This window comes from Vulpes lagopus, chromosome 6 (assembly GCF_018345385.1).
Source record: "Vulpes lagopus strain Blue_001 chromosome 6, ASM1834538v1, whole genome shotgun sequence".
NCBI lineage: Eukaryota > Metazoa > Chordata > Mammalia > Carnivora > Canidae > Vulpes > Vulpes lagopus.
This window is the reverse complement of record NC_054829.1, coordinates 87,815,881-87,841,955: the sequence shown is the minus strand read 5'-3', so window position 1 is coordinate 87,841,955 and position 26,075 is coordinate 87,815,881. Positions and strand designations below refer to the sequence as shown.

At 38.3% G+C, this 26,075-nt stretch overlaps 1 protein-coding gene across 3 annotated transcripts in view; it reads left to right on the top strand.

Annotated features, from left to right (window-relative positions):
- FAM13A (family with sequence similarity 13 member A) overlaps positions 1 to 26,075 on the top strand; it is a 350,236-nt gene that overhangs the window by 196,288 nt on the left and 127,873 nt on the right. For all 3 annotated transcript variants that reach the window (XM_041760046.1, XM_041760045.1, XM_041760047.1), the window contains one exon: positions 17,183 to 17,346. In XM_041760046.1, coding sequence (XP_041615980.1) covers positions 17,183 to 17,346 — 164 coding nt within the window. The remainder of the gene's footprint in view (positions 1 to 17,182; positions 17,347 to 26,075) is intronic.

The window sequence follows — 26,075 nt, the reverse complement described above, 5'->3', positions numbered from 1 at the left end:
GAGGAATATTGATTTATAATTTTCTTATAGTATCATTGTCTGGTTTTGCTCTCAGGGCTTTCCGGACTTGTAAAATGAGTTTGGAAATATTCCCTCCTCTTCTTCATCGGGGAAGGATTGGTATTAATTCTTCTGTAAACATTTGGTAGAATATACCAGTGAAGCCATCTGCTCCTGGACTTTTATTTATTGGGAGGATTTTAATTACTGATTTAATCCTTACTCCTCCTTAGCAATTGGTCTGTTCAGATTTTCTGTTTCTTCATGATTCAATCTTAGTAGGTTGCATGTTTTTAGGAATCTATTTCTTCTAGGTTGGCCGATTTATTTAGCAGGTAATCATTTTTTGTAGTCTCTTATGATCTTTTGTATTTCAATTGTAATGTCTCCTGTTATTTCTAATTTTATTTATTTGAGTCCTCTTTTTTCCTGTTGTGAGGCTAGTTAAAAGTTACCTACTTTCGGGCAGCCCTGGTGGCGCAGCGGTTTAGCGCCGCCTGCAGCTCAGGGCATGATCCTGGAGACCCTGGATCAAGTCCCACATCGGGCTCTCTGCATGGAGCCTGCTTCTCCCTCTGCCTGTGTCTGTGCCTCTCGTTCTCTCTCTGTGTCTCTGTGTCTCTATGAATAAATAAATAAAAAATCTTAAAAAAAAAAAAAACCCAGGGCTCATTATATCATGTGTCCTCCTTAATGTCCATCACCTTTTAACCCCTTCCCCCTAATCCCTCCCCTCCAGAAACCTTCAGTTTGTTTCCTGTGATTAAGAGTCTTATAGTTTGTCTCCCTCTCTGATTTCATCTTGTTTAATTTTTCCCTCCCTTCCTCCATGATACTCTGTTTTGTTTTTTAATTCTCAACATGAGTTGAGATCATATGGTAATCGTGTTTCTCTGATTGACTTATTTCACTTAGCATAATACCCTCTAGCTCCATCCACACATCATTGCAAATGGCAAGATTTCATTTTTTGATGGCTGAGTAGTATTCCATTGTGTGTGTGTATATATATATATAGATATATATATACACACACACACCACATCTTCTTTGTCCATTCATTGGTCGATGGACACTGGGCTCTTTCCATAGTTTGGCTATTGTAGATATTGCTTCTATAAACATTGGGGTGCAGGTGCCCCTTCAGATCATTACATGTGTATCTCTGGGGTAAATACCCAGTAGTGCAATTGCTATGTCATAGGGTAGCTCTGTTTTCAACTTTTTGAGAAATCTCCATACTGTGTTCCAGAGTAGTTGTACTCACGAACAGTATTAAGAGGATTCCGCTTTTCCCACATCCTTGCCAACATCTATCGTTTCCTGACTTGTACATTTTAGCCATTCTGACTAGTGTGAAGTGGTATCTCATTATAGTTTTGATTTGTATTTCCCTGATGCCAAGTGATGTGGAGTATTTTTTTGTGTGTCCATTGGCCATTCATATGTCTTCTTTGGAGAAATGTCTGTTCATGTCTTCTGCCCATTTCTTGATTGGATTATTTGCTCTTTAGATGTTGAGTTTGACAAGTTCTTTATAGATTTTGGATAGTAGCCCTTTATCTGATAAGACATTTGCAAAAATCTTCTCCCATTCTGTAGGTTGTCTTTTGGTTTTTGTCGATTGTTTACTTTGCTGTACAAGAGCTTTTTATCTTGATGAAGTCCCAGTACCTCATTTTTGCCTTTGTTTCGCTTGCCTTTGGAGATGTGTCTAGCAAATTGCTGTGGCCAAGGTCCCAGAGTTTGTTCCCCATGTTTTCCTCTAGGATTTTGATGGAGTCCTGTCTCACATTCTGAGTCTGTTTTTGTGTATGATATAAGAAAATGGTCCACTTTCTTTCTTCTGCACAGGGCTGTCCAATTTTCCCAACACTATTTGTTGAAGAGACTGTCTTTTTTCCATTGAATATTCTTTCCTGCTTTGTGAAAGATTAGTGGACCATAGAGATAAGGGTGCATTTTTGGGTTCTCTATTCTGTTCCATTGATCTGTATGTCTGTTTTTGTGCCAGTACAATACAGTCTTGATGATTACAGCTTTGTAATAGAGGTTGAAGTCAGGACTTGTGATACCATCAGCTTTGCTTTTCTTTTTTCAACATTCCTTTGGCTATTTGTGGGTCTTTTCTGGTTCCATACAAATTTTAGGATTATTTGTTCCAGCTTTATGAAAAAAGCTAATGGTATTTGATGGGAATTGCATTGAATGTATAGATTGCTCTAGGTAGCATAGACATTTTAACAAATTTTTTTCTTCCAATCCATGAGCATAGGTTATTTTTCCATTTCTTTGTGTCTTCTTCAATTTCTTTCATGAGTGTTCTATAGTTTTCTTAATGCAGATCCTTTGCCTCTTTGGTTAGGTTTATTCCTAGGTATCTTCTGATTTTTGGTGCAATTGTAAATGGGATTGACTCCTTAATTTCTCCTTCTTCTGTTTCATTGTTAGTGTATGGAAATGCACCCGATTTTATATCCTGCCATTTGCTGAATTCCTGTATGAATTCTAGCAATTTTAGGATGGAGTCTTTTGGGTTTTCCATATCATGTCATCTGCAAAGAGAGACAGTTTGACCTCTTTGCTGATTCAGATGCCTTTTATTTCTTTTTGTTGTCTGATTCCTAAGGTTACAACTTCTAGTACTATGTTGAATAAAGGTGGTAAGAGTGGACATCCTTGTCGTGTTTCTGACCTTAGGGGAAAAGCTCTCAGTTTTTCCCCATTGAGAATGGTATTTACTGTGGGCTTTCTGTATGGCATTTATGATATTGAGGTGTGTTCCCTCAATCCCTACACTGTGAAGAGTTTTAATCAAGAAAGGATGCTATACTTTGTCAAATGCTTTTTTCTGTATTGAGAGGATCTTATGGTTCTTGTCCTATCTTTTATTAATGTAGTGTATCACATGGATTGATTTGCACATGTTGAACCACTCTTGCAGCCTGGGAATAAGTTCCACTTGGTCATGGTGAATAATCCTTTGAATATACTGTTTGATCAGATTGGCTAGTATCTTGATGAGAATTTTGGCATCTATGTTTATCAGGGATATTGGTATATAATTCTCCTTTTTGGTGAAGTCTTTGTCTAGTTTTAGGATCAAGGTAACGCTCACCTTCTAGAACAAGTTTGAAAGTTTTCTTTCCATTTCTATTTTTTGAAACAGCTTCAGAAGAATAGGTATTAATTCTTCTTTAAATGTTTGGTAGAGGGATCCCTGGGTGGCGCAGCGGTTTGGCGCCTGCCTTTGGCCCAGGGCGTGATCCTGGAGACTCAGGATCGAGTCCCACGTCGGGCTCCCTGCATGGAGCCTGCTTCTCCCTCTGCCTATGTCTCTGCCTCTCTCTCTCTCTGTGTGACTATCATAAATAAATAAAGATTAAAAATAAATGAATAAATAAAAAATGTTTGGTAGAATTCCCCTGGGAAGACCTCTGGCCCTGGACTCTTATTGAGAGGTTTTTGATTACTGTTTCAATTTCCTTGCTGGTTATGGGTCTGTTAAGGTTGCCTGTTTCTTCCTGTTTCAGTTTTGGTACTTTATACATTTTGAGGATGCATCCATTTCTTTCAGATTGCCTAATTTGTTGGCATATAATTGCTCATAATATTCTCTTATAATTGTTTGTATTCCTTTGGTGTTGGTTGTGATCTCTCCTCTTTCATTCATGATTTTATTTATTTAGGTCCTTTCTCTTTTCTTTTTGATAAGTCTGGCCAGGGGTTTATGGATCTTATTAATTCTTTCAAAGAACTAGCTCCTATGATTTGGCTCCTATGATGTGTTCTACTGTTCTTTTGGTTTCTATTTCATTGATTTCTGCTCTAATCCTTATTGATTCTCTTCTCCTGCTGATGTATTTGCTGTTCTTTCTCCAGCTCCTTTAGGTGTAAAGTTAGGTTGTATATTTGAGACCTTTCTTGTTTCCTCAGAAAGGTTTGTATTACTATGTACATCCCTCTTAGGACTGCCTTTGCTGCATCCCAAATGTTTTAGACACTTGTGTTTTCATTTTCATTTGTTTACGTGAATTTCTTTAATATTTCTTTAATTTCCTGGTTGACCCATTCATTCCTTAGTAGGATGCTCTTTAACCTCCATGTATTTGAATTATTTACAAATTTCCTCTTGTGATTGAGTTCCAATTTCAAAGCATTGTGGTCTAAAAATATGTAGGGAATGATCCCTGTCTTTTGGTGTACTGGTTGAGACCTAACTTGTGACCCAGGATGTGATCTGTTCTGGAGAAAGTTCCATGTGCACTCAAGAAGAATGTGTATTCTGTTGCTTTAGGATGGAATGCTCTAAATATATCTGTGAAGTCTGGTCCAGTGTGTCATTCACAGCCATCGTTTCCATGTTGGTCTTCTGCTTAGATGATCTGCCCATTGCTGTGAGTGGGATGTCCCCTCTCTAAAGTGCCCTACTATTATTGTATTATTTTCAATGTGTTTCTTCAATTTTATTATTCATTGGTTCATATAATTGGCTGCTCCCATAATAGGGGCATAAATACTTAAAACTGTTAGATCTTCTTGTTGGATAGTATCCTTCTTCATCTCTTATTACAGTCTTTGGTTTAAAATCTAATTTGTCTGATATAAGGATTGCTTCCCCAGCTTTCTTTGATGTCCATTAGCATGATAAATGATTTCCCACCCCCTCACTTTCAATCTAGAGGTATCTCTAGGTCTAAAATGAGTCTCTTGGGGCATCTGGGTGCCTCAGGGGTTGAGTGTCTGCCTTTGGCTCAGGTTGTGATCCTAGGGTCCTAGAATCGAGTTCCACGTTGGGCTCCCTGCAGGAAGCCTACTTCTCCCTCTGCCTATGTCTCTGCCTCTCTCTCTCTCTCTCTCTCTCTCTCTGTGTGTGTGTGTGTGTGTGTGTGTGTGTGTCTCTCTCTCGTGAATAAATAAGTAAAACCTTTTTTATTTTTTTTTTATTTTTTTATTTTTTGTAAAACCTTTTTTAAATAAATAAAATAAGTCTCTTGCAGACAGCATATCGATGGGTCTTCCATTTTTTTTTATTTTTAATTAATTTTTATTGGTGTTCAATTTACCAACATACAGAAAAACACCCAGTGCTCATCCCGTCAAGTGTCTACCTCAGTGTCCGTCACCCATTCCCCTCCAACACCCGCCCTCCTCCCCTTCCACCACCCCTAGTTCGTTTCCCCGAGTTAGGAGTCTTTATGTTCTGTCTCCCTTCCTGATATTTCCCAACATTTCTTTTCCCTTCCTTTATATTCCCTTTCACTATTATTCATATTCCCCAAATGAATGAGAACATACACTGTTTGTCCTTCTCCGATTGACTTATTTCACTCAGCATAATACCCTCCAGTTCCATCCACGTTGAAGCAAATGGTGGGTATTTGTCGTTTCTAATTGCTGAGTAATATTCCATTGTATACATAAACCACATCTTCTTTATCCATTCATCTTTCGATGGACCCTGATGTTTCTATCAGCAATGGCCACAATAGCCAAACTGTGGAAGGAGCCTCGGTGTCCATCGAAAGATGGGTCTTCCTTTTTTATCCAGTTTGATATGCTGTGTCATTTGTTTGGGGCATTTAGCCCATGTATATTCAGAATAACCATTGAAAGATATGAATTTAGAATTTAATTAATTAATTTAATTAATTTAATTAATTAATTTCTTTTGCTGTCTCTTTGCTTAAAGGATCGCCTTTAATATTTCTTGCGGAGCTGGTTTAGTGATCACAGATTCTTTTCTGTTTGTCCTGGAAGCTATTTATCTCTCCTTCTATTTTGAATGACAGCCTTGCTGAATAAAGTATTCTTGGCTGCATATTTTTCTCTGTTAGCACTCTGAATAGATCATGTCTGTCTTTTCTGGCCTGCCAGGTCTCTGTGGATAGGTCTGCTGCCAGTCTGATGTTTCTACCCTTATAGGTTATGGACCTCTTATCCCCTGAGCTGCTTTCAGGATTTTCTATTTGTCTCTGAAATTTGCAAGTTTCACTATTGTATTTTGGGGTGTTGACCTATTTTTATTGATTTTGAGGTGGCTTCTCTGTGCCTCCTAGACTTTAAATGCCTGTTTCCTTCCCCAGATTAAGGAAGTTCTCAGCTATAATTTGTTCAAATATACCTTTTCTCCCTCTCTCTTTTTCTTCTTCTCCTGGGATCCCAATTACTCTAATATTGTTTTGCTTTATGGTATCACTGAATTCTCGAATTTTTCCCTCATGATCGAGTAGTTGTTTGTCTTTTTCTCAGCATCTTTATTCTCCATCATTTTGTCTTCTATATCACTAATTCTCTCCTCTGTCTCACTTATCCTAGCAGTTAGAGCCTTCATTTTTTATTGTATCTTATTGATAGCATTTCTGATTTTGAGTTGATTATATTTTAGTTATTTTATTTCTCCAGAAAGGAATTCTCTGGTGTATTCTGTGCTTTTACTAGCCGGTTTAGCTAGTATCTTTATCATTGTTATTCTGAACTCTAGTTCCGACATCTTACTTAAATCCATACTGATTAGGTCCCTGGCAGTCAGTACTGCCTCTTGTTCTCTTTTTTGAGGTGAGTTTTTCTGTCCTGTCATTCTTGCAGAAAGTAGGCACTTTTCTATTTGTAGAATTGCAGCAATTCTTTTTATTAGATCTCTGATTGAGTTCCCAGGTATTCAGAATGATTTGATAGCTATCTAATTGAATTCCTTGGATGAAACAAAATTAAAGTCTCCCATTCCTCTGCCTTCTTGGAAACCCATCTCCTTTTTTATAGCTAAATAGTATTCCATTGTATAGATATATACATTTTGCTTATCCATATATCAGTTGATGGACATATGAATTGTTTCTACTTTTTAAAAAGATTTTATGTATTTATTAGAGAGTACAAGCAGGGGGAGCATCAGGGAGAGAGGGAAAAGCAGGTTCTATGCTGAGCAGGGAGCCCGGTGTAGGGCTCAGTCCCAGAACCCAGAGATCATGACTTGAGCCAAAGGCAGATGTTTAACTAACTGAGGCACCCATGTGCCCTGAATTGTTTCCACTTTCTAACTATAATAAATAATGCTGCTGTGAACATTCATGTACAAGTCTTTATGTAAATACATGTTTTAGAATTGCTGAATTATAGGGCAACTGTATTTATTCCTTTCTTGTTGAAACCCTTTCCTCCCTGCCTTTCAGGACATTCTCTTAGTTTTCCTTCTACCTCACTCTCCAATCCTTAGTCGTCTGGTCTCCTCTCTCTAACTTTGGCATGCTCTGGATATTAGTCCTTAGTCTGATTTCTTTTCTAGTTAGATTCACTCCCTAGGTGATCTCTTCTAATAAATTTTTAAATACCAAATATTAGAGATGACTCCCAAACTTGTATTTTCAGTTGAAGCTTCTCATCTCCAACCGTTATATTCAACTGCCTATGTGACACTCCACCTCCATGTTTTGTGCATCTCAAAAATACATGTCCAAAGTTACTAGTTTAAAGTTTTTAGCAGGGATCCCTGGGTCGCGCAGCGGTTTGGCGCCTGCCTTTGGCCCAGGGCGCGATCCTGGAGACCCGGGATCGAATCCCATGTCGGGCTCCCGGTGCATGGAGCCTGCTTCTCCTCCCTCTGCCTGTGTCTCTGCCTCTCTCTCTCTCTCTCTCTCTGTGACTATCATAAATAAAATAAAATAAAATTCTTTAAAAAAAAATAAATAAATAAAAATAAAAATTAAAAAAAATAAAGTTTTTAGCATAACTAAATAAAGTTTTAGCATAACTATATAAACTCCTCATTTACCAACCAAAATCTGTACCTCCTGTTATCTTTTCTAATTCCACAATGGCAGTTTCATCCTTCAGTCCTCAAACCAAAAAACTTTGACATCATCCTTGACCCCTGCCTGCCCACATCCAGTGCATCAGCATATCCTGTAGCCCCCACATTGAGGATGTATCCAGAATTTAATGTCTTCTCCCCTGACCTTGTATTCCAGTCACAAGCATCTCCCTGACTTCCTAATTGCTCTCTTTGCATCACTCTGCCCATTCTATAGTCTTTTCTCAATGCAGGATCATTGTAAAATGAAAGACCTGTTACTTTTCTGTTCAGCATCTTAGAAAAATTTTGTTTGCTCAGAGTAAGAACCAAAGTCTTTAAAAATGCCTACAAGTAAAAAAAAAAAAAAAAATGCCTACAAGTATATGTTATCTGGGCCCTCTACTACATCATTAACCTCATTTCTTGCCACTATTCATATCATTCAGCTCCTGCCACAGGGACCTCCTTGCTGTTCCTCAGACTTGAGAATCATACTTCCTCAGAACTTTACTCTCTTCTTTTCTCTATCTGGAATGCTCCTCCCTAGATATCCTTTGCAGACCCTCTTTTATTTGTTTAGGTCTGTGGTCAAGACTGCTAGTGGCCTCCCAAGAACTATTCTCCCTCCCTCCCTTGACTGGGTACACTGAGGTACAGCTATAAGACTACTTTTCATAACTTTCCAGGCAGCTGTGTGTCACCATGTAGCTAAATTTTGATCCAATAAAAGTAAGCAGTTGGATTTTCCTTTAAGGTGGGCCATGCCCTTTGTTGACCTACCCTCAGCCATCCCTCCATCTGACCATGTTTATAACACAAACCCATGAGAGTTCCAGTCCTCAGAGAACTTATGTCTGTTTAGGGGGAAAAGACAACAAATAAATAAACATAAGTAAATATACAGTGTATCAGACGGCATTATGTGCAGTAGAGATAAATAAAGCAAGGTAAAGAAAATGGGGAGTAGTGCATAAGGGAGAATTCTGCTATTTATTATATAGTGTCAAGGAGGGCTTTATTGATAAAGTAGTATTTGAGCAAAATATTGCATCATTGGGTTAGATTTCCTTGCATGTAAATAAACCCCATGCATTGACTTAAACAAGATAGAAGTGTATTTTTCTCAAATAAACAAACCTTTATGTCAGGCTAAGGCTGGTAATGTTATTCTACGAGGTAGGTTACAACTCCATACAACTGCAGTGTGCTCCTGGCCCAAAGTGTTGCCATCTGGGCCAGAGAAGATGTGTTGCTTCCGTGAACTACACTAATCGTTTCATTTGCCCTAGATGTTGCATTTTCTTACTTTACTTCTCACTGTCACTTTGGCCAGGTGAAAGGACTCTTTAACAGCCAACTTTCCCACTATCTATACAATCTTGCCAAGAGAAAGGGCTCCTTAATAGCCAACTTTCCCACTATCTACAATCTTGGGCAGCTCATTTCAGTTCTTTGAGCCTCTGGACTTCATTTTTGAAATAAAGGGATTGGAATAGACCTCTCTTCAATTCAAAAAGTGAGTGGTTCTAAAATAAACATCTAATTCCTTAATTTTCCAACTAATTTTTCTTATATAAACATGAAATTTATATGGCCAACTATAATCAAACAATTCAGTTAATGTTCATTTAATTTAATCTTTTTTTGCCTTAGGATTTATTTTCAAAAACCTCAAAGAGAAATTATTTACTTCTTGGCAAATTTTAAAACTTGAATCAGCAGCACATATTATTCTAAAGTGTTTTGTTGTTATTTTTAATATACCTGCCCAGGATCCATCTCAGAGATATTCCTTGAGACTGAGGAGTGGAATGGTAGAAAGAATTTAGGTAGATGTACTTTTTAAAATCTCCAAAGGACATTCCGGTGTGCACCCCTGGGTAGGAACTACTGCTTCATGGCATTCCTTCTAGTGTCAGTAATATCCCTTTGGAATAAGCTTCCAGAATATCCTGTTTTAAGGCCTCATTACCCAGAGTAATCCTATCCTCTAAATTAGCAAAAACTTGAAGTCAAAGGTTGCATTTGGGTTGGGATGATAAACATTCTCATTGATTTTGATAATTAAAATAGGGCAGTCCCGGTGGCTTAGCGGTTTAGCGCTACCTTCGGCCCAGGGTGTGATCCTGGAGACCCGGGATCGAGTCCCACGTTGGGCTCCCTGCATAGAGCCTGCTTCTCCCTCTGCCTGTGTCTCTGCCTCTCTCTCTCTCTCTCTCTCTCTCTCTCTCTCTCTCTGTGTCTCTCATGAATAAATAAATAAAATCTTTTTTAAAAATTTAAAAGGCAAAAAAAAATTTGGGCTAATTTTTATATTGCTAATAGGAAGAAAATTTATGAAAGTCTTCTATCTAAATTCCTAAACTACTCAGTTTGCAGTTACTTTCTGCTTGAATTTTTTCTTGTTAAAAGATCTGAAGTCAGGGATGTGAATGAGTAACTTTGTAAAACAGCAGTTAAAACCGTGTTGATATGAAGAGGCCCTAGCTAACTTACAAGTTTTGAAAATTAATATAAAGGAAACTTCTAAAATAAGAGTAATGCTTACATAGGGGAATTAGTGTGCTTGATGGTATCAATTGATGTTGTTACCATTTCTGCGTTTCTGGGAGGAAGATGATATCATTTAGTTTGGTCATTTATTTGTTCATTTATTACCGAAATATTTAGTGATTGCCTACTCTTGGCCAAGTACTGTTTTAGGAGTCAGGACTACAGCAATTAACAAAACAGATAAGAATCTCTGCTGTGACCACTCTTACCTTTGCAGAGGAGGTAAGAAGTGAACACTTTGGGAAAACCAGGTGCTAAGGGTTCCTTACTTGCTTGGGCCATACTGCAAACCTGTGATTGGTCTGATTGATCTGAAACTTAACTTTTTGAATTCCTTCTATTACAATTTCCTTCATCATTTGAGCCTTGATTGTGATTTTCTGCCCTATTCTAACATCTCTCAAAATACCTGATGATGAAAAGAACCAGACTTACAGTTTCTATAATTTTGAAATGGATGCACAGCAACTGACCTGTACTTAGGGTGACTCCTTAGACCGAAATACTATTTTTTTATGCTTGAACTTTAAAAAAACTATTAATAAAACTATTTCAATAGCATTCTAAATTGTTATTCTAAATTGCCCTGCAGTTGAGGAGGGAGAGCTAAGACAGCAGCATAATAAGTGGACCCTGGGCTCTTCTCCTCCCTCAAACACAACTTAGATATCTATCAAATCATTCTGAATACATTTTCCTACAGTTGATTCACATGCACATTTCTTTCCTGGGAAGAAACTTAAAATAATAAGCAGGGAACCCACTCCACCTACACAAAGGAAAGAGAGTTTCAGATTTCAGAGTTAGGTCCCTATATAGTCAGTTGAATGCCACCTCCTCCTGATTCAACTGCTATTGCTTCATTTCAGTCCTGCAAGGCAGACACCTGCTACCCTGCACTTGCCCCGGAATGGAAGGCCTGTACTTATGACCTACTCTTGTGTCTTCAGTAGTGTTAGTCATGTCGATGTATCAGGGTAAATCAGAGGCTGGTTACACAGACATGTTTTTCTGGTGCCGGATTTATTGTTCAATTTTTAAAGATGAGACTATGTTAAAACATTTGTAGTGTTGACTGTGTCAGAATTCAATGTTTTGGCCTTTGAAATTTATTCATGTATGTGTTAAGTATGGCAATGACTGGAGTTCATTGGAGGCATAGAACTATACAGTTTTATTTGCTAAATGGGCACACACTATGTTGTATATCGTAGCACAATTATTTCAGTCTCACTAAAAACTTTGGAGACCTATCCGTGACTAAATGATCCTTCATAGTTTATGTGCCATAATTATCTATGAAAGTAATTTGACTATTTAAAATGCTTACATTTTTGGCATTTTTTTAAAGATTTTATTTATTTATTCATGAGAGAGAGAGAGAGAAACAGAGACACAGGCAGAGGGAGAAGCAGGCTCCATGCAGGGAGCCCGATGTGGGACTCAATCATGGGACTCCAGGATCATGCCCTGGGCCGAAGGCAGGCACTAAACTGCTGAGCCACCCAGGAATCCCCCATTTTTGGCATATTATAAATTAAAAATACAATGAATATATTTTCCATATAATTTTGTCCTCATATCTTATTTTTTCCTTCTGATTATACTGCTAGTAGATGCCAAAGAAATAAATTTAGAGTTTTAACTACTAATGGCTAAAAAAAGGGCAAATGGCCTGCATTATGGGATGTAATATGACTTTATCCAAAAATGCCTTTTCTTCTTGCAATTCTAGTATTTCACATGTAACCAAATATATAAGTAGTGGTAAGCACAAGTACTGAAGCCTGACTCTCTGGGTTGTAACTGTACTCTGCCACTTACTCAATGGGACAAATAACTCAAAATTCTTGATGCCTCAGTTGTGAGGTGGTAATGATAATGGTCCCTGCTTCTTTGGGTTGTTGTGACAATTAAATGGATTAATTGATGTAAATCTCTTGGAACCATGCTTAACACAGAGAAGTGTTCACTAACTCTTTATAGCAGTAATAGCAACAACATCTGAGAGAATATTTCCTAATTTTACATTGTCAAAAGTTACTCTTGTGTTTCTATTCCCATGGAATCTCAAAATCTAAAGGAGCGCCAATTATTTGTGTTAAGTCTGTTCCATGCCTGTAAATACATGCATGGAATGTGCTCTTTTTACAATTCCTAGAATTCTTAGTATTTCAGTGGTACACATAGATCACGCAGCATGTGCCTAGATCTTTAACTCAAACCGTCTATAGCAGATTCTTCTGAGCAAAATGTTTTCCATAGATGGTTTGGGGATTTTATAGTTTTCACCTTCAAGAACAGAAGTTATCATGAAGAAACCACTAAAATAAAGCAGCAAAGTGAGGTGTGAGTTAATGGGTATCTCCAGTGGAAAGTGATAGCTGGCCATCCCAGTCTCCCAGCTCATTGGCCATTTTCTTACTACAGCTACACGCTCTGAGGGAAGCTGCAGGAGGGTCTCTCCAAGCATATTAGCTTCATTTATCAGAATAAGGCCTTTAATCCTATCTGGAATCCTTGCCTCACAGAGCTTGCGTCCCTGAGCTGAACCTCAGGGAATCAGAAAGCCATTGACTAGACAGAGAAAGCCTAGGTGACCTCCTTAGCCCATTTTTGCTAAACTTAATAGCTGACGTGGGCGCATTACATTTTAACATGCCAATAAAAAAAAAAAAAAGGTGGAACCAGAAGAAAAGTATATAAAGAGAAGAGTTGCATCAATGTCGATTTCTTCTTACCATTCCTCTGAACCAGAGTTTCTCAGCCTCAGCAATACTGACATTTTGGGCCAAGTAATTCTTTTTCATGGCAGGCTGTCCTGTGCAATGTAAGATGTTTAGTCACAATCCTGACCTCTACCCACTAGATTCTAGTAGCACATACCCTCACCCCCATCATGACAACCAGAAATGTCTCCAAACAAAACTGGCTCCTGGTGAGAACCACTGTATTTATTTATCATGAGAAACAGAGAGAGAGAGAGAGAGACATAGGCAGAGGGAGAAGCAGGGTCCTCACAGGGAGCCTGATGAGGGACTCAATCCCAGTACCCCGGGACCAAGATGTGAGCCAAAGGCAGATGCTCAACCACTGAGCCACCCAGGTGCCCCTAGAATCACTGCTTTAAGCTTGCACAGTAATAAAATGTCTTCTTGTATCCTTAACCTTGAATGACTGGGAGAGTTACAATGAAAGGAGCCTTGAGTACCATCTCAAAGTCAACCTCTAAACTTAACACAATCTGAGATCGATACTCAGAGCATAACAATAAAACTATCCCTTCTACCTACTCAGTAATCATTTCTACAAAGCTCAATTCCAGCTAAGGAAATGAAAGTGATCTCTTTCCATTTCTCAAAGTTCATATATTTGTATTAAAATTAATAACATCAGTAAAGCAGGAGGCTTTAAAATTTTATCACTCTTTTTCCTACAATCATTTCTGTAATGAAAATGTATAGTCTTCAAGGTACATCTTCAAAACTGTATCATTAATCCCCTTTAAAAACGTGCATTCCTTTTAAAATATGTATATATACTCTATAGTTCTAGTAGTCTTAGATTTACTGAGCTAGTTTTTTCTAACAATTTTGTTCTCTCATAAACTCATGCAGTATTTTCATGTTCTATGTACAAGTTCAGTTCTTTATACTACTTAGATATATATTGAGTTTATATTTTGAAGTTCATGGCCAATGACAGTTATGTCTATTTTATTTCTATAGAGATTCAATCATCACATAAATATACTTTGATAATACAGCTGATATAGTTTCTGGTACCTGAATTTTAAGTGATTTGAACTATTTAGTCTATTTTAATATAAATTGACTAAATGGAATCAGCTGCATATCACCTTTTTACCTTAGAATATTTCTCCTTTACATAAACTATTGAATTGAATTTAGAACCCTCAAATTATCACTGAACCTAAAATGCCATTCCTTATTTTAACACTATGAAATGTTGCCAAACAACTACTCTTGTATTTGTTTTATTTTTTTTAAGATTTTATTTATTTATTCATGAGAGACACGCAGAGAGAGAGGCACAGACAGAGGGAGAAGCAGGCTCCCTGCAAGGAGCCCAATGAGGGACTCGATCCTGGATCCTGTGATCATGCCCTGAGCCGAAGGCAGATGCTCAACCACTGAGCTACCTAGGCATCCCTTGTATTTGTTTTAACACTAAGAGAGAATTAAGTCTGGATATGAGATTTTTTAGCTAACTAGTTTGAAATCTTACTGCTTTTTCAGTGTATTTTTCCTGTCTACTCTTATGAAAAATAACCACATGCCAAAAGGAGCCCCTTAATGAAATATATAATAGCATTATATTTGTACTTTTCAGGTGTTCTCTGGCTTATTTATCTCAGTATTTCTTTTTTTGGAAAGATTTATTTATAAGACAGTGAGCACAAGCAAAGGAAGGGCATGGGATCCCTGATAGTCTCAGTGGTTTAGCACCTGCCTTCAACCCAGGGCAAGATCCTGGAGTCCCGGGATCGAGTCCCATGTTGGGCTCCCTGCACAGAACCTGCTTCCCCCTCTGCCTGTGTCTCTGCCTCTCTCTCTCTCTCTCTCTCTCTCTCTGTGTGTGTGTGTGTGTGTGTCTCGAATGAATGAATGAATGAATGAATGAATGAATGAATCTATAAAAAAAAAGTCAAGGGCAGAGAGAGGCAGAGGGAAAGAGAGAATCTCCAGCAGATTCCTCACTGAGCATGGAGCCCAGTGCAGGGCTCAATCCCAAGCCCCTGAGATCATGACCTGAGACCAAATCAGGAGTTGGTTGTTCAACCAACTGAACCCCCCAGGTGCTCCTAATATTTCTTTCATAAGTAATCTTGGCAAATATGTCAATGAACTATAGTTCATAATTTAATTTTTTTTTCGCCTTGCTTTCCTTGATTTTCATGAACTTATAAAACTTCTATGGAGAAATACAGTAGAACAATTCATTAGTAATCATCAGATTTGGACAAATTTCACATAATGTTAATAAAAGCTAGTTTTTACTGAGTGTTTACTTTGCGCTAAATATAGCTGCTAAATTATTTTCCAATGTTATTTTTTTGTAACCCTCATAGAGTTATGAATTTATTAAATATTTATAATTATCCCTATATTACTTTTTTAATTGCCTGTTATCCTAGTTTCTTGGTCAGTCACTGTCTTGGAAATATCTTGTAGTTGAATACTGTGTTATCTGACAGTATCAATTGGTTCAAAACTTTGCTAAACTTGATGTCTCAATTGTTAATAATATACATAAGAGGAAGAGAGTAACAGGGGAGAGGGGAGGAAAAGGAAGAGAATGAGACTCTAATCTCTGTCCCTAGGCATCTGGTTGAGGCTGTATAACCTAGAAATATAAAACAACCAGGGTGAATATATCAGATGACATGAAATCAAACGTAGATTTTATCGTGGCGCATTACAGGAATTCAAAGTTGGGAAAGGTCATTAAGGCCTGAGATTAATTAGAGAAGCCCCGTGGGCAGTGGATTCTTATCTCAACCTCAAAGGGAGTTAAGGTTTGGTCTTAGGCCACTAAGACCATCAGTGGCCACTGATGAATGGATGACATTCCAGTTGAAGGACAAGCATGAGAAAGCTTAGAGATGAGAAAAAGCTTCCAGGATAATAATTACAATTGATCCAAGGGTTTGAGTCTTTCCTGAAACTCTCATATGATTTTTACACAATTTTAGGAGAAGCTAAAATTGGCTGTATTCACATTCTTTCTGATCTAATATAAAAGCATGATGGGGGGATCCTTGGGTGGCGCAGCGGTTTGGCGCCTGCCTTTGGCCCAGGGCGCGATCCTGGAGAACCGGGATCGAATCCCACGTCAGGCTCCCGGTGCATGGAGCCTGCTTCTCCCTCTGCCTGTGTCTCTGCCTCTCTCTCTCTCTCTCTGTGTGACTATCATAAATAAATAAAAATTAAAAAAATAAAAAATAAAAAATAATATAAAAGCATGATGGGGATGCCTGGGTGGCTCAGCAGTTGAGCATCTGCCTTTAGCTCAGGGTGTGATCCCAGGGCCTGGGATCGAGTCCCACATTGGGCTCCTTGCAGGGAGCCTGCTTTTCTCCCTCTGCCTGTGTTTCCACCTCTCTTACTCTGTGTCTCTCATGAATAAATAAATAAAATATTTAAAAAAATAAAAATAATAAAAAAAATAAAAGCATGATGGTATTTCTGGGGTTGGAGGGAATACATAACTTCAGATAAAAGAAGTCATTATACTTCATTTGGCACTGTGGGCTCATGTGTCCAGAAATATAAGAGAACTAAAAAGGTGGGTCTTTTCCTTAGTTAAATAAAAATGTATTAGACTATATGTTGCCCTAAAAAAAAAAAAGATTACAACAGAAACTGTTAGCGAACTGCCGTGTATTTTGCTTTTTGGTAGTAAATATAGAAATATTTTTGACATTGGCATCCTTCATTTCAATGGTTCTCAGCCCCTTTTTTTCACCCTGCCTTTTTCTACTTCTTCTTTCGTTCACTCCAGGTTGCCAGTCAGATATACTTTTATAATCTCTTTTTATACGGAATGATTATTCTAAGGGGAGCGGGGAGAAGGTGAGCCTGGCGAAGATTTATATCAGAATCCAGGAAAGAAACGTGGGCTGTTCCCCTTGAAAGTATGGGTGTCTCCTCTTCCCCGTGCCCCTTGCTATATGACAGTTCTTTTAAGGATTTTTGATTCAATACCTAGGTTGATTTTTTTTTGGAATGTTGTTAATAGATTACAATAAATCATCTTTAATAACTTATTTTGAAAGATTTTAAAAACATCTCTCTCTTGAATTTGATTTTCTAGATCCCCAAATCCAGGAGTGAAGGGTCTATTCAGGCCCACAGAGTTCCACAATCAGAGCTATGTGATGGCCTTCCTCAGGTCAGCCTGCAGCTAAGTCGTAGAAAACCCTATTGGGATGACATGAGTTCAGCAGAGGATGCTAATGTTGCAAAGTTGGTATCCAGGTTAGCATGTTTCTTTTGTTTACATGTTACATGTTGTGTTGTCTTCTCTGATGTTTAGGCCCACATGTTTGCATATATTTACCACTAGGGTCAGCAGGATGCAGATGAGTAAAGCTATTTAAAATCCATTCTAAGTTTTGAAAGTATTTTTGACTAATAGTTCTTATCACAAAAGTGTTCATGGTTTGTTATATTTTATTTATATTTTTTGTTTATATTTTTTTAAAAATTTTAGTCAATAGGACTATGCTAGGCTCAGAGTTAAAAGTTAGTTACTTTTTGACTGCCTTTTCATAGTATGTTCAGCGGCCAATGTGATTTGCAATTAAAATGGACATCAGAGTTGTTACAAGGACCAACTGTCACTAACAAATTTTGGATGTAGCCTGTTAGCTCTTATGTTGCAAATTATACCTGAAAGCAGACCCCTTTGGTTTACTTAAAGAAGGCATGCAGTTTTCTTAAAATAGGTAAGATGAGGTCTGAATCTTATTAAATCTTTGTATATATAATTTTTCCTTTTAATAATTTTTAATCTTTTGTTGTAACTTAAAACCTATTTCTTAAAAAAAAATCCATTGCAAGAGAGAGAGCTCTAGAAAATTGAAAGATATTTAAGACATTAAACAGATAAATAATATAGCTAAGGATGATACCACTTCGGATTGCATTATGAAAGCGGGAATTTCTGTAAAAGATGAAGAGAATTTAAATAGGAAGAAAAAGAAGGCCCCATCAGAAAGCATAATGGAGATATCATAAAACAGATGTCGTATGAGGAATTGCTTGGACATAAAGCTAGGAAAATGGAGTATGGTCAGGTCATTGAGGACCTTGAATGCCAACATGAAGTACTTTTGCTTTGAGTCTTTCCTTCACTGAACAATTGTTCAACACCTAACCTTGGATTCTTGGAATTGCTTTAGAACAGAGGATGCAGCATTGAACAAAGCCAACCAGGGCCCTGTGTTCATGGACCTACATTTTAGTGAGGGGGGCAATAGGAAAATACTTGGGGGGGGCGGGGCAGAAAGCCTGTGAAGCTCATTTCAGCTCTAATAAGTGAGGATATTAAGAAACTAAATCAGGTTAATGTCACGGACTCATGCAGAGACCATTTTAGTTTGAGTAGGCAGGGAAAGCCTAAGCTGAGTTTTGAAGGAGGAGAAGAGAGTGTGTGAAGGTTAAGGAAAGTGCATTTCTATGTAGAAGAACCAAGTGAGGGAGCTGGGCTTCATCCTACAGGTAATAGGAAGCCAGTGAAAGTTTCAGCTAGGTGGCATAGGTGATGGGAACCATGGTAAGTTGGTGTATTAGGAAAGTAATCTTTCATCAGCCTGCAGCATCAGTGGGACAGAGAGAGTTTGGAGGAAGTTATAGTATTGGTTCCTTCAACAGACATTAATCTTTATGAATATCTAGTTATGTGGCATTTACCTGCAATTCTGAAAATGAGAGATGTAAATCCTGCACTTGGGAAGACAGAGGAAAAGTGAATAAAAATTGAATATGATTATTAAGCACACATATACTAGGTGCCCATCATGTACCAAACACTGAAATTGGCTGGTGATAAAGTCGTAGGTAAGACGTAGGTGCTCTTAAAAAGCTTCCAATACAGGACACAGCGTGCTGTGTGAGGCCAGAGGAAGACCACAGACTACTTCGGGAGAGGAGAGTCAGAGAAGGTTTCAGAAAGAGGGTGACTTGTGAACTAGGGTAAGTAGAAATTTACAGGTCAGGGGAATCAAGATAAGGGTGCTTCTGGGGCAGCCCGGGTGGCTCAGTGGTTTAGTGCTGCCTTCAGCCCAGGGCATGATTCTGGAGACCTAGGATCAAGTCCCACGTCAGGCTCCCTGCATGGAGCCTGCTTCTCCCTCTGCCTGTGTTGCTGCCTCTCTTTCTCTCTGTGTCTCTCATGAATAAATAAATAAATAAATAAATAAATAAATAAATAAATAAATAAATCTTTTTTTTTTTAAGATTTTTATTTATCCATTCATAGAGATGCAGAGAGAGAGAGAGAGGCAGAGACACAGGCAGAGGGAGAAGCAGGCTCCATGCAGAGAGCTTAATGTGGGACTCTATCCAGGGTCTCCAGATCACGCCCTGGGCTGCAGGCGGCGCTAAACTGCTGCGCCACCAGGGCTGCCCCAATAAATAAATCTTAAAAAGAAAAAAAAGGGGAGGGGTGCTTCTGGAAGAAAAAAGGCATGTGCCAGAACACACAGGGTGATGAGGACAGCACGGAGGGGAGCTGCAAGTACAGCAGTGGATTCAGGACGCCTGGAGTTTAGAATGTAGGCGAGGCTAGAGGTGGCTAAGAGATTGCACTGAATATATCAGATCATAAATAACTGTACCCCATATTAAAGAGTTTGGATTTTCTTTTGAAAATGACAGAATGGGATTGCTGGAATATAAGGCAGCAAATGATCTAAGCAGACTTGTATTTTATAAAAGCTCCTATAGCACCAGTGCAGAAGGAGGGATTATGGATGTTGGGAGATGAGAAGGAAGGGCACGTAGCCGATCCAGTACTACCTGTGAGCCTCCTAGTTGAGGCAGATGAGTGTGTGCTTTGAGGAGGGCAGAGAACAGGAGTGGACCAGTCCAGAAAGGGTTGGAGTTGTTTTGTCTGTTTTACTCCATTTGGGATATTATAATATTTTAATGACTGAAATATAGGCGAGTATGTGTGCCTAACAGGCAGAGTCCATGGAGAGAAAAAGAAGCTGATTCCTAAGCTGGGAGGTAATGGAACAAAGCATCTGGAGGGAATTCAGAAACCAGGGAGTAACACCCTGAGGAAGGCAGGCTGTGCGCCTGGTGGGCAGCTTTGTTGCTGGGGGTCCCCAGAGCGGTGCGTCGCCCCCACTGCCAAGGGGGAAAGGTGTCCTCGGTGGAGGAACTGGCCTTGAACAATGAGGAAAGTTCTGAAAAGAATAAGGGACACAGATGGAAACATTGAGCCTTTTTAAAAGTTTTCTTCTCTGGTTTAAATATCAGGGTCAGGTAGCTGGGTGATGAGAGCTAGTGCAGATGTTATCTTCCCAAATTACTTGGCAGAGAATTATGCCAGGATTGCCTTAAGAGGAATAATGAAAAGACAAATACACATTTTTGTTGTTTATATCATTATTTTTATTCATCCAGTCAGAAAATGAAAGGGAAAAAAAGTTCTTGCTCCTAAAGGTAACAAGAGCTTCCTGTTTGGAGAATGAATTTGTATTTCTGAGATACAAATCAAGAAGTGAGATTGTGGAGAGAAAGCACAGCTCATGTTGCTCTGGTGACTATTTGTTCCGCTGGTCAGCATATCTCTAGTTAAAACAAATGTGCCTTAATATTTATGAATTTTTTAATATACTTTCTAAGTTCACAAAGTACAGGCTTAAAGACTGACTCCTCTGCTTGGCGGCCTTAAAGATTTAGACAGAAGCCTTGCTATTCACCATCGTATGGCAGTAACTCGTCCAAGTTCTCCTCTCTATCCGTAATCTGTATCATCCCTGAAAAGATTTTACTTTTTACATACCTCTTAAGAGATTGTGAGACAAATTGTCACAAGTGAAGATAATTAAATTTAACTAAAAATAAACTTAAAAGCCTTTCTATGTCTTTGAAGTCACAGAATGAATATTATGCCAATTTTCATTTCAAAACCGAACTTATGAGGTGGTTTTCATTTGCATTTACTTTCCAGAACAAATTATTGGTTAGTTCATCAATTTTAAATAAAGTAAAAGTGCGTGTGTTTCCACTTTTTCTTTGACAGTTTATTAGTTACACCAGTCTTAAAACAGAAGGTTGGCCATGTCTAATAAATATATTGTTGTGCACGTGTTATCTAATTCAAGATTTACTTTGGTTTACCATCTTTTTTCCAAGGAATTGTCAAGATTCATTTAACTAGGCTTTTCCTAGTATTGATCTTTCATTTTTCAGTTGTTCTTTAAAAAAGAAAAAGACAAAAAGAAAAAGAAGGGAATTCCTGGGTCGCTCAGAGGTTTAGCACCAGCCTTCGGCCCAAGGCGTGGTCCTGGAGGCCTGGAATAGAGTCCCACATGGGGCTCCCTGTGTGGAGCCTGCTTCTCCCTCTGCCGGTGTCTCTGCCTCTCTCTCTCTCTCTTCTCTCTCTCTCTCTCTCTGTCTCTCATGAATAAATAAATAAAATCTTAAGAAAAACCAATTCAGCAAAATCTATTCTTGTTTGACCTATGATCTGGTGAGTTTGGTTTACTTTACAAAGCAAAAAATCATTCTTTTGGCACTTTAAAATCAGGGCACCACATTTATACTTCACAGTTTGGTTTGCAGCAGAGTTACCGTATCAGTTAACAACCATGAAAGAACTTTTGGTACTAAGATTTCCAGAATGTGAAATGTCCTGTGATTTTTAAACAACAGATTAAAGGCTGATTCTTGGGCTTTTGAGAAGCAATTTTTGGCTAACAGTATGCTTTGATAGCTTTGAATGTTTAGAGTTGAGGGCTTGTTCAGTATTTTTCCCCAGGTTGTCTCACTTTGTCTTTTTCTTCTTTGTTTCAATTCTCCTGTGTAGTCTCATTTCTTCTTAAGATGTAGTTGAAAAAAAAAAAAGATGTAGTTGAAATATGACTTGTTACCAGCACGTGTTCATTTTCTAGTCTTCATATAGTGGCAGCATAAATAAAAGCAAAGAGAGTAACACACTTAAAATATGATGCTTTGAGAGTCCAGAGAGGAACTGGATATCACTTACTGCTTATTGGCTGGCTTCTATCTTGGAACATTATTTTTTAAAATGAATCAATTCTTTGTATACTTCTATAATTGTCAAAAATTGGCACTGAGGATATAATCATATAAACAGTCATTTTTATAATCCTCATAGAATCTCTCACAATTAGAGTGAGTTAATGAGAAAAGCTTAAGGATAAGGACCTCTTAATTTTGTTAGAGCTTAGTGGACTAATCTGTTTTATTCTGAATTCCAAGCCAAAGACAGAACTATTTAATTCAGTGAAAGCATTAGCTAATCAATCCATATCATCTGAAACTCACAGTAGCGGTTACTGAAATACTGTTAAGAATTCTTTTTTGTAGGGGCACCTGGGTGACTCAGTTGATAAAGCATCTGACTCTTGATTTGGGCTCAGGTCATGATCTCAGAGTTGAGACCCAGCCCCGTGTCAGGTGCTATGCTGGGTGTAGAGCCTGCTTAGGATTCTCTCTCTCCCTTTGCCCTTCCCCCTGCCCTCTCCTTCTCTAAAAAAGAAAAAAAAAGGGGGGGGGGAGGGTTGTAACTAAGATATGTGCATTACTAAAATTCACAGTCGATTACAAAGCATAAATTCTATTCTGACATGCCAGCTTCAAAGGAGTCAATGCCTGCCCTTCTCCACAGTGTAAGCACAGTGTACAAGTTTGGTGGGTCAGAGGTATTCACAGAAATCAGAAGGTTATTGGACTAGTGCATCTCTCAAACAAGGCTGGAACATTCCAGTTCCTTTCACTACTCCTGATATTCTTGTTTCTTTTAAAGATACTGAGGAAGAAAATAACATGAAAAACTGTAAACATTAACCAGTATGTTAAGAGATGGGCTGTTTAAAAATTTTCCTGGAAGGGAAAGTTACATATCCATGCTCAAAAAGAAAAAGTTCTACTACAGGTAAAGTTTGAGATGTTAAAATGATTTGAGGCTTTAAGGATAGCTATCTTACTGTTTGTTTCAACATGTAAAATAGATAAGTGATCCTTTCATGTTTCTAGCCCTATATCACTTTCAGAATTTTTTTAATTTTAGAATTTAAATAGAGAACAGAATTAATTTTTTAGGTTTTTAGTTCAATAGTATTTATTGTAATGTTTTCTTTGAAAGGTAATGTATTTCTTTTGCTTTTAAGAAAATCACATATTTAAAGGAAAATCTCTAGTTTTGTTTTATAAAGTCAGAGTAAAGATGCAAGAAGCCATGTATTATATGATTCCGTTTATATGAAAAGTCCAGAAAAAGCAAGTTTAAAGAAACAGCAAGTTGAGTTGTGATCATCTGGGGCTAGGGGACCAGGGAGGGACGGAGATTAACGTAAATGCCCTGAGGGACCTTATTTGGTGGAAAAAAAATGTTCTGAAGCTGATTTATGGTAATAGCTAGACCACTTGGTAAAGTTACTAAAAACCGCTGAACAGTAGACTTGAAAATATGGATCTTATGATATGTAAAGCATACCTCAATAGCATTGTTTTAAAAATACAAGTACCAAAAAAGCTAACAATTGCTAGAGGTTCACCTCTAGAAATGGTTATACTCTAACAAGAAAGTCACTTGATTGCAAATTGCTAAAATGCAACTATTGTTATACTGTAAATGCTATCTGCAGAGAAGGTTATATATGTTACATCTTAAGATAATTTGTTCCTTTATACTTTTCATTGACTGTAACAGAGTATGGTAGAAGGAATAAAGGTCAGGTCCTCTTGAAAGTTGATTCATAAGGAAGGAGAAGAAGATGGAGGAAAAGCTCTTTGGATGAGTGGAATCTGGAAGAATTCTAGTTGTGGTCTGCTGTAATCAAAGGTTATTGAATTGATCAGTATTTTATGGAGACATAGAAACAGAAAGAAAAAAGCTCCGCCATGTTGGGAGTTTCACCAAAAAAAAGTCATAGGTCCATTTTCAGAAGCAGAAGTTACCCAGTATGCATCTCTGTCAACAGAAGTTCATGGTCTCCTTCCCCATAGTGAGTACCCTATAGAAACACCAACAAGAAAGGTTTGTAACTGGCTCATGCATGAAGAGATAAAGCAATTAAGAGTGATTAAAATGCTTTTATTTTCTGCAATCAGAATGAATAAATAGTTACCACTTTGCCAATTATTTATACCTAAATTAATATGATGAAGAATACAGAGCTAAAGAAAATGCCTTTGATGCAGTTATTTTTAACTTGATAGAGAAGTAAGGTAGACTACAGTAAGTCATTTTTCAATGTGTATTAAAGACAAATCTTTTCTTGAGAGAGGATTTCTGCCTTAGAGAGTTGTTCTGTTCTAAAAGTGCTTTCTTGTCCACTTATTCCATTTTTCAATACTTTTGAATTATGTAGGGAAGAGATTGTTCTTAGAAAAGTTTGAAACATCAGTGATAAGGCTTAAGCTCCCACTGAATCACTTGCTCCATTATTCTGACTCCTTCCTCTCTCCGCCTGGTAACTTCTATTATCGGTTTGATTGTATATTCTTCCAGACTTCTTGCAATGTATTTACCCAGGAATATATTTTGCATACTTTCCACTTTTTCTTTTTTTTTTTTAAGATTTTTTATTTATTCACTCATGAGAGAGGCAGAGACACAGGCAGAGGAAGAAGCAGGCTCCGTGCAGGGAGCCCGCCACGGGACTCGATCCCGGGTCTCCAGGATCACACCCTGAGCCAAAGGCGGTGCTAAACCACTGAGCCACCCGGGCTGCCCTCCACTTTTTAAAAAAACAATCTTCATCATACTAAATGTATTGTGGTGCTTCACATATCCCTGAAAATTCCCCATCTCATGCATGCTTCCCCATGTGATGTTCTTTTTCCTTTTCTTTTCTTTTTTAAAATTTTATTTATTCACAAGAGATACAGAGAGAGAGGCAGAGACATAGGCAGAGGGAGAAGCAGGCTCCTCACCAGAAGCCTGATGCAATACTCAATCCCAAGAACCGCCCCGCCTTCCCCCATCACACCCTGAGCCAAAGGCAGATATTCAACCACTGAGCCATCTAGGAGCTCATGTCCTTTACCTTTCCTTCCCACCTCCAAATTCAGGGACCTTCAGGTCTCCTTCCTTGGACATCTGCTCCCTCTCTGTCTCCTGTCCTTTCCACAGTGAATCTAGTCCAGCATGAGTTTTCAAATCAAGTATCGCAGACCTGAACTCAGTTCTAGGATTCTGGTGCCTGTCCACTCTCTCTACCTCAGCCTTTACCATAAACTCACCATACCAAACACAACTCAACTCCTGTTTCCCTCCTCACTTTGCTGTCGGTTTCATTCTCTCAAATACTAGACTCAGAACTTTTCAAAACTTTTTCTATAATCAGTCACCAAATCTCATCAGTATTTTCATTTTCAGTATCTCCAACATCCCTTTCTCCATTTTCCCCCATGTGCTCTATTCTGAGTTAGGCCTCCATCACCTTGTGGTTACATAGTTACTGCATTTTCTGCATTCCACTAACCTGTTAGATCCATTTTCTTGACACAGATTGGTCCTATGCCTCTGTCTTCAACTTCTAACTCTATGCAAAGTCTTCTACAACTGTCTCTCCCATTCAGAATTCTCTACTGAGCCATACTCATACATGACTCTAACTAGTGGATTGCTCAGCCTAGTCCCTCTTGTACCTCAGACTCCCTTGCCCCCCGCCCCATCATCCACCCATAACCAGCCAATTCCCAAATGCTCTTTGACAATCTCACTGTCTTTATTTTGCTTTGTTACTACCCCACTCCTTAGCACCTCTGCAGACCCAAAAATTTTTTAAAGGTCATACTCCTGCTCAGGACTACTAGTGACTTACATGTGCCCACCCTACAAGAGATTCTTTGCTCTATCCTGTACTTATCTTTCCAGTTTCTTCTCCCTCAGTTCTATGCTTGCCTTTTTCTCATACCTACAGCCACCACATAACCCATACTTTCCAGGACTATCTATCCAGTTCCACACACTGGCACACTTTAGATACATTGCAGGTTTG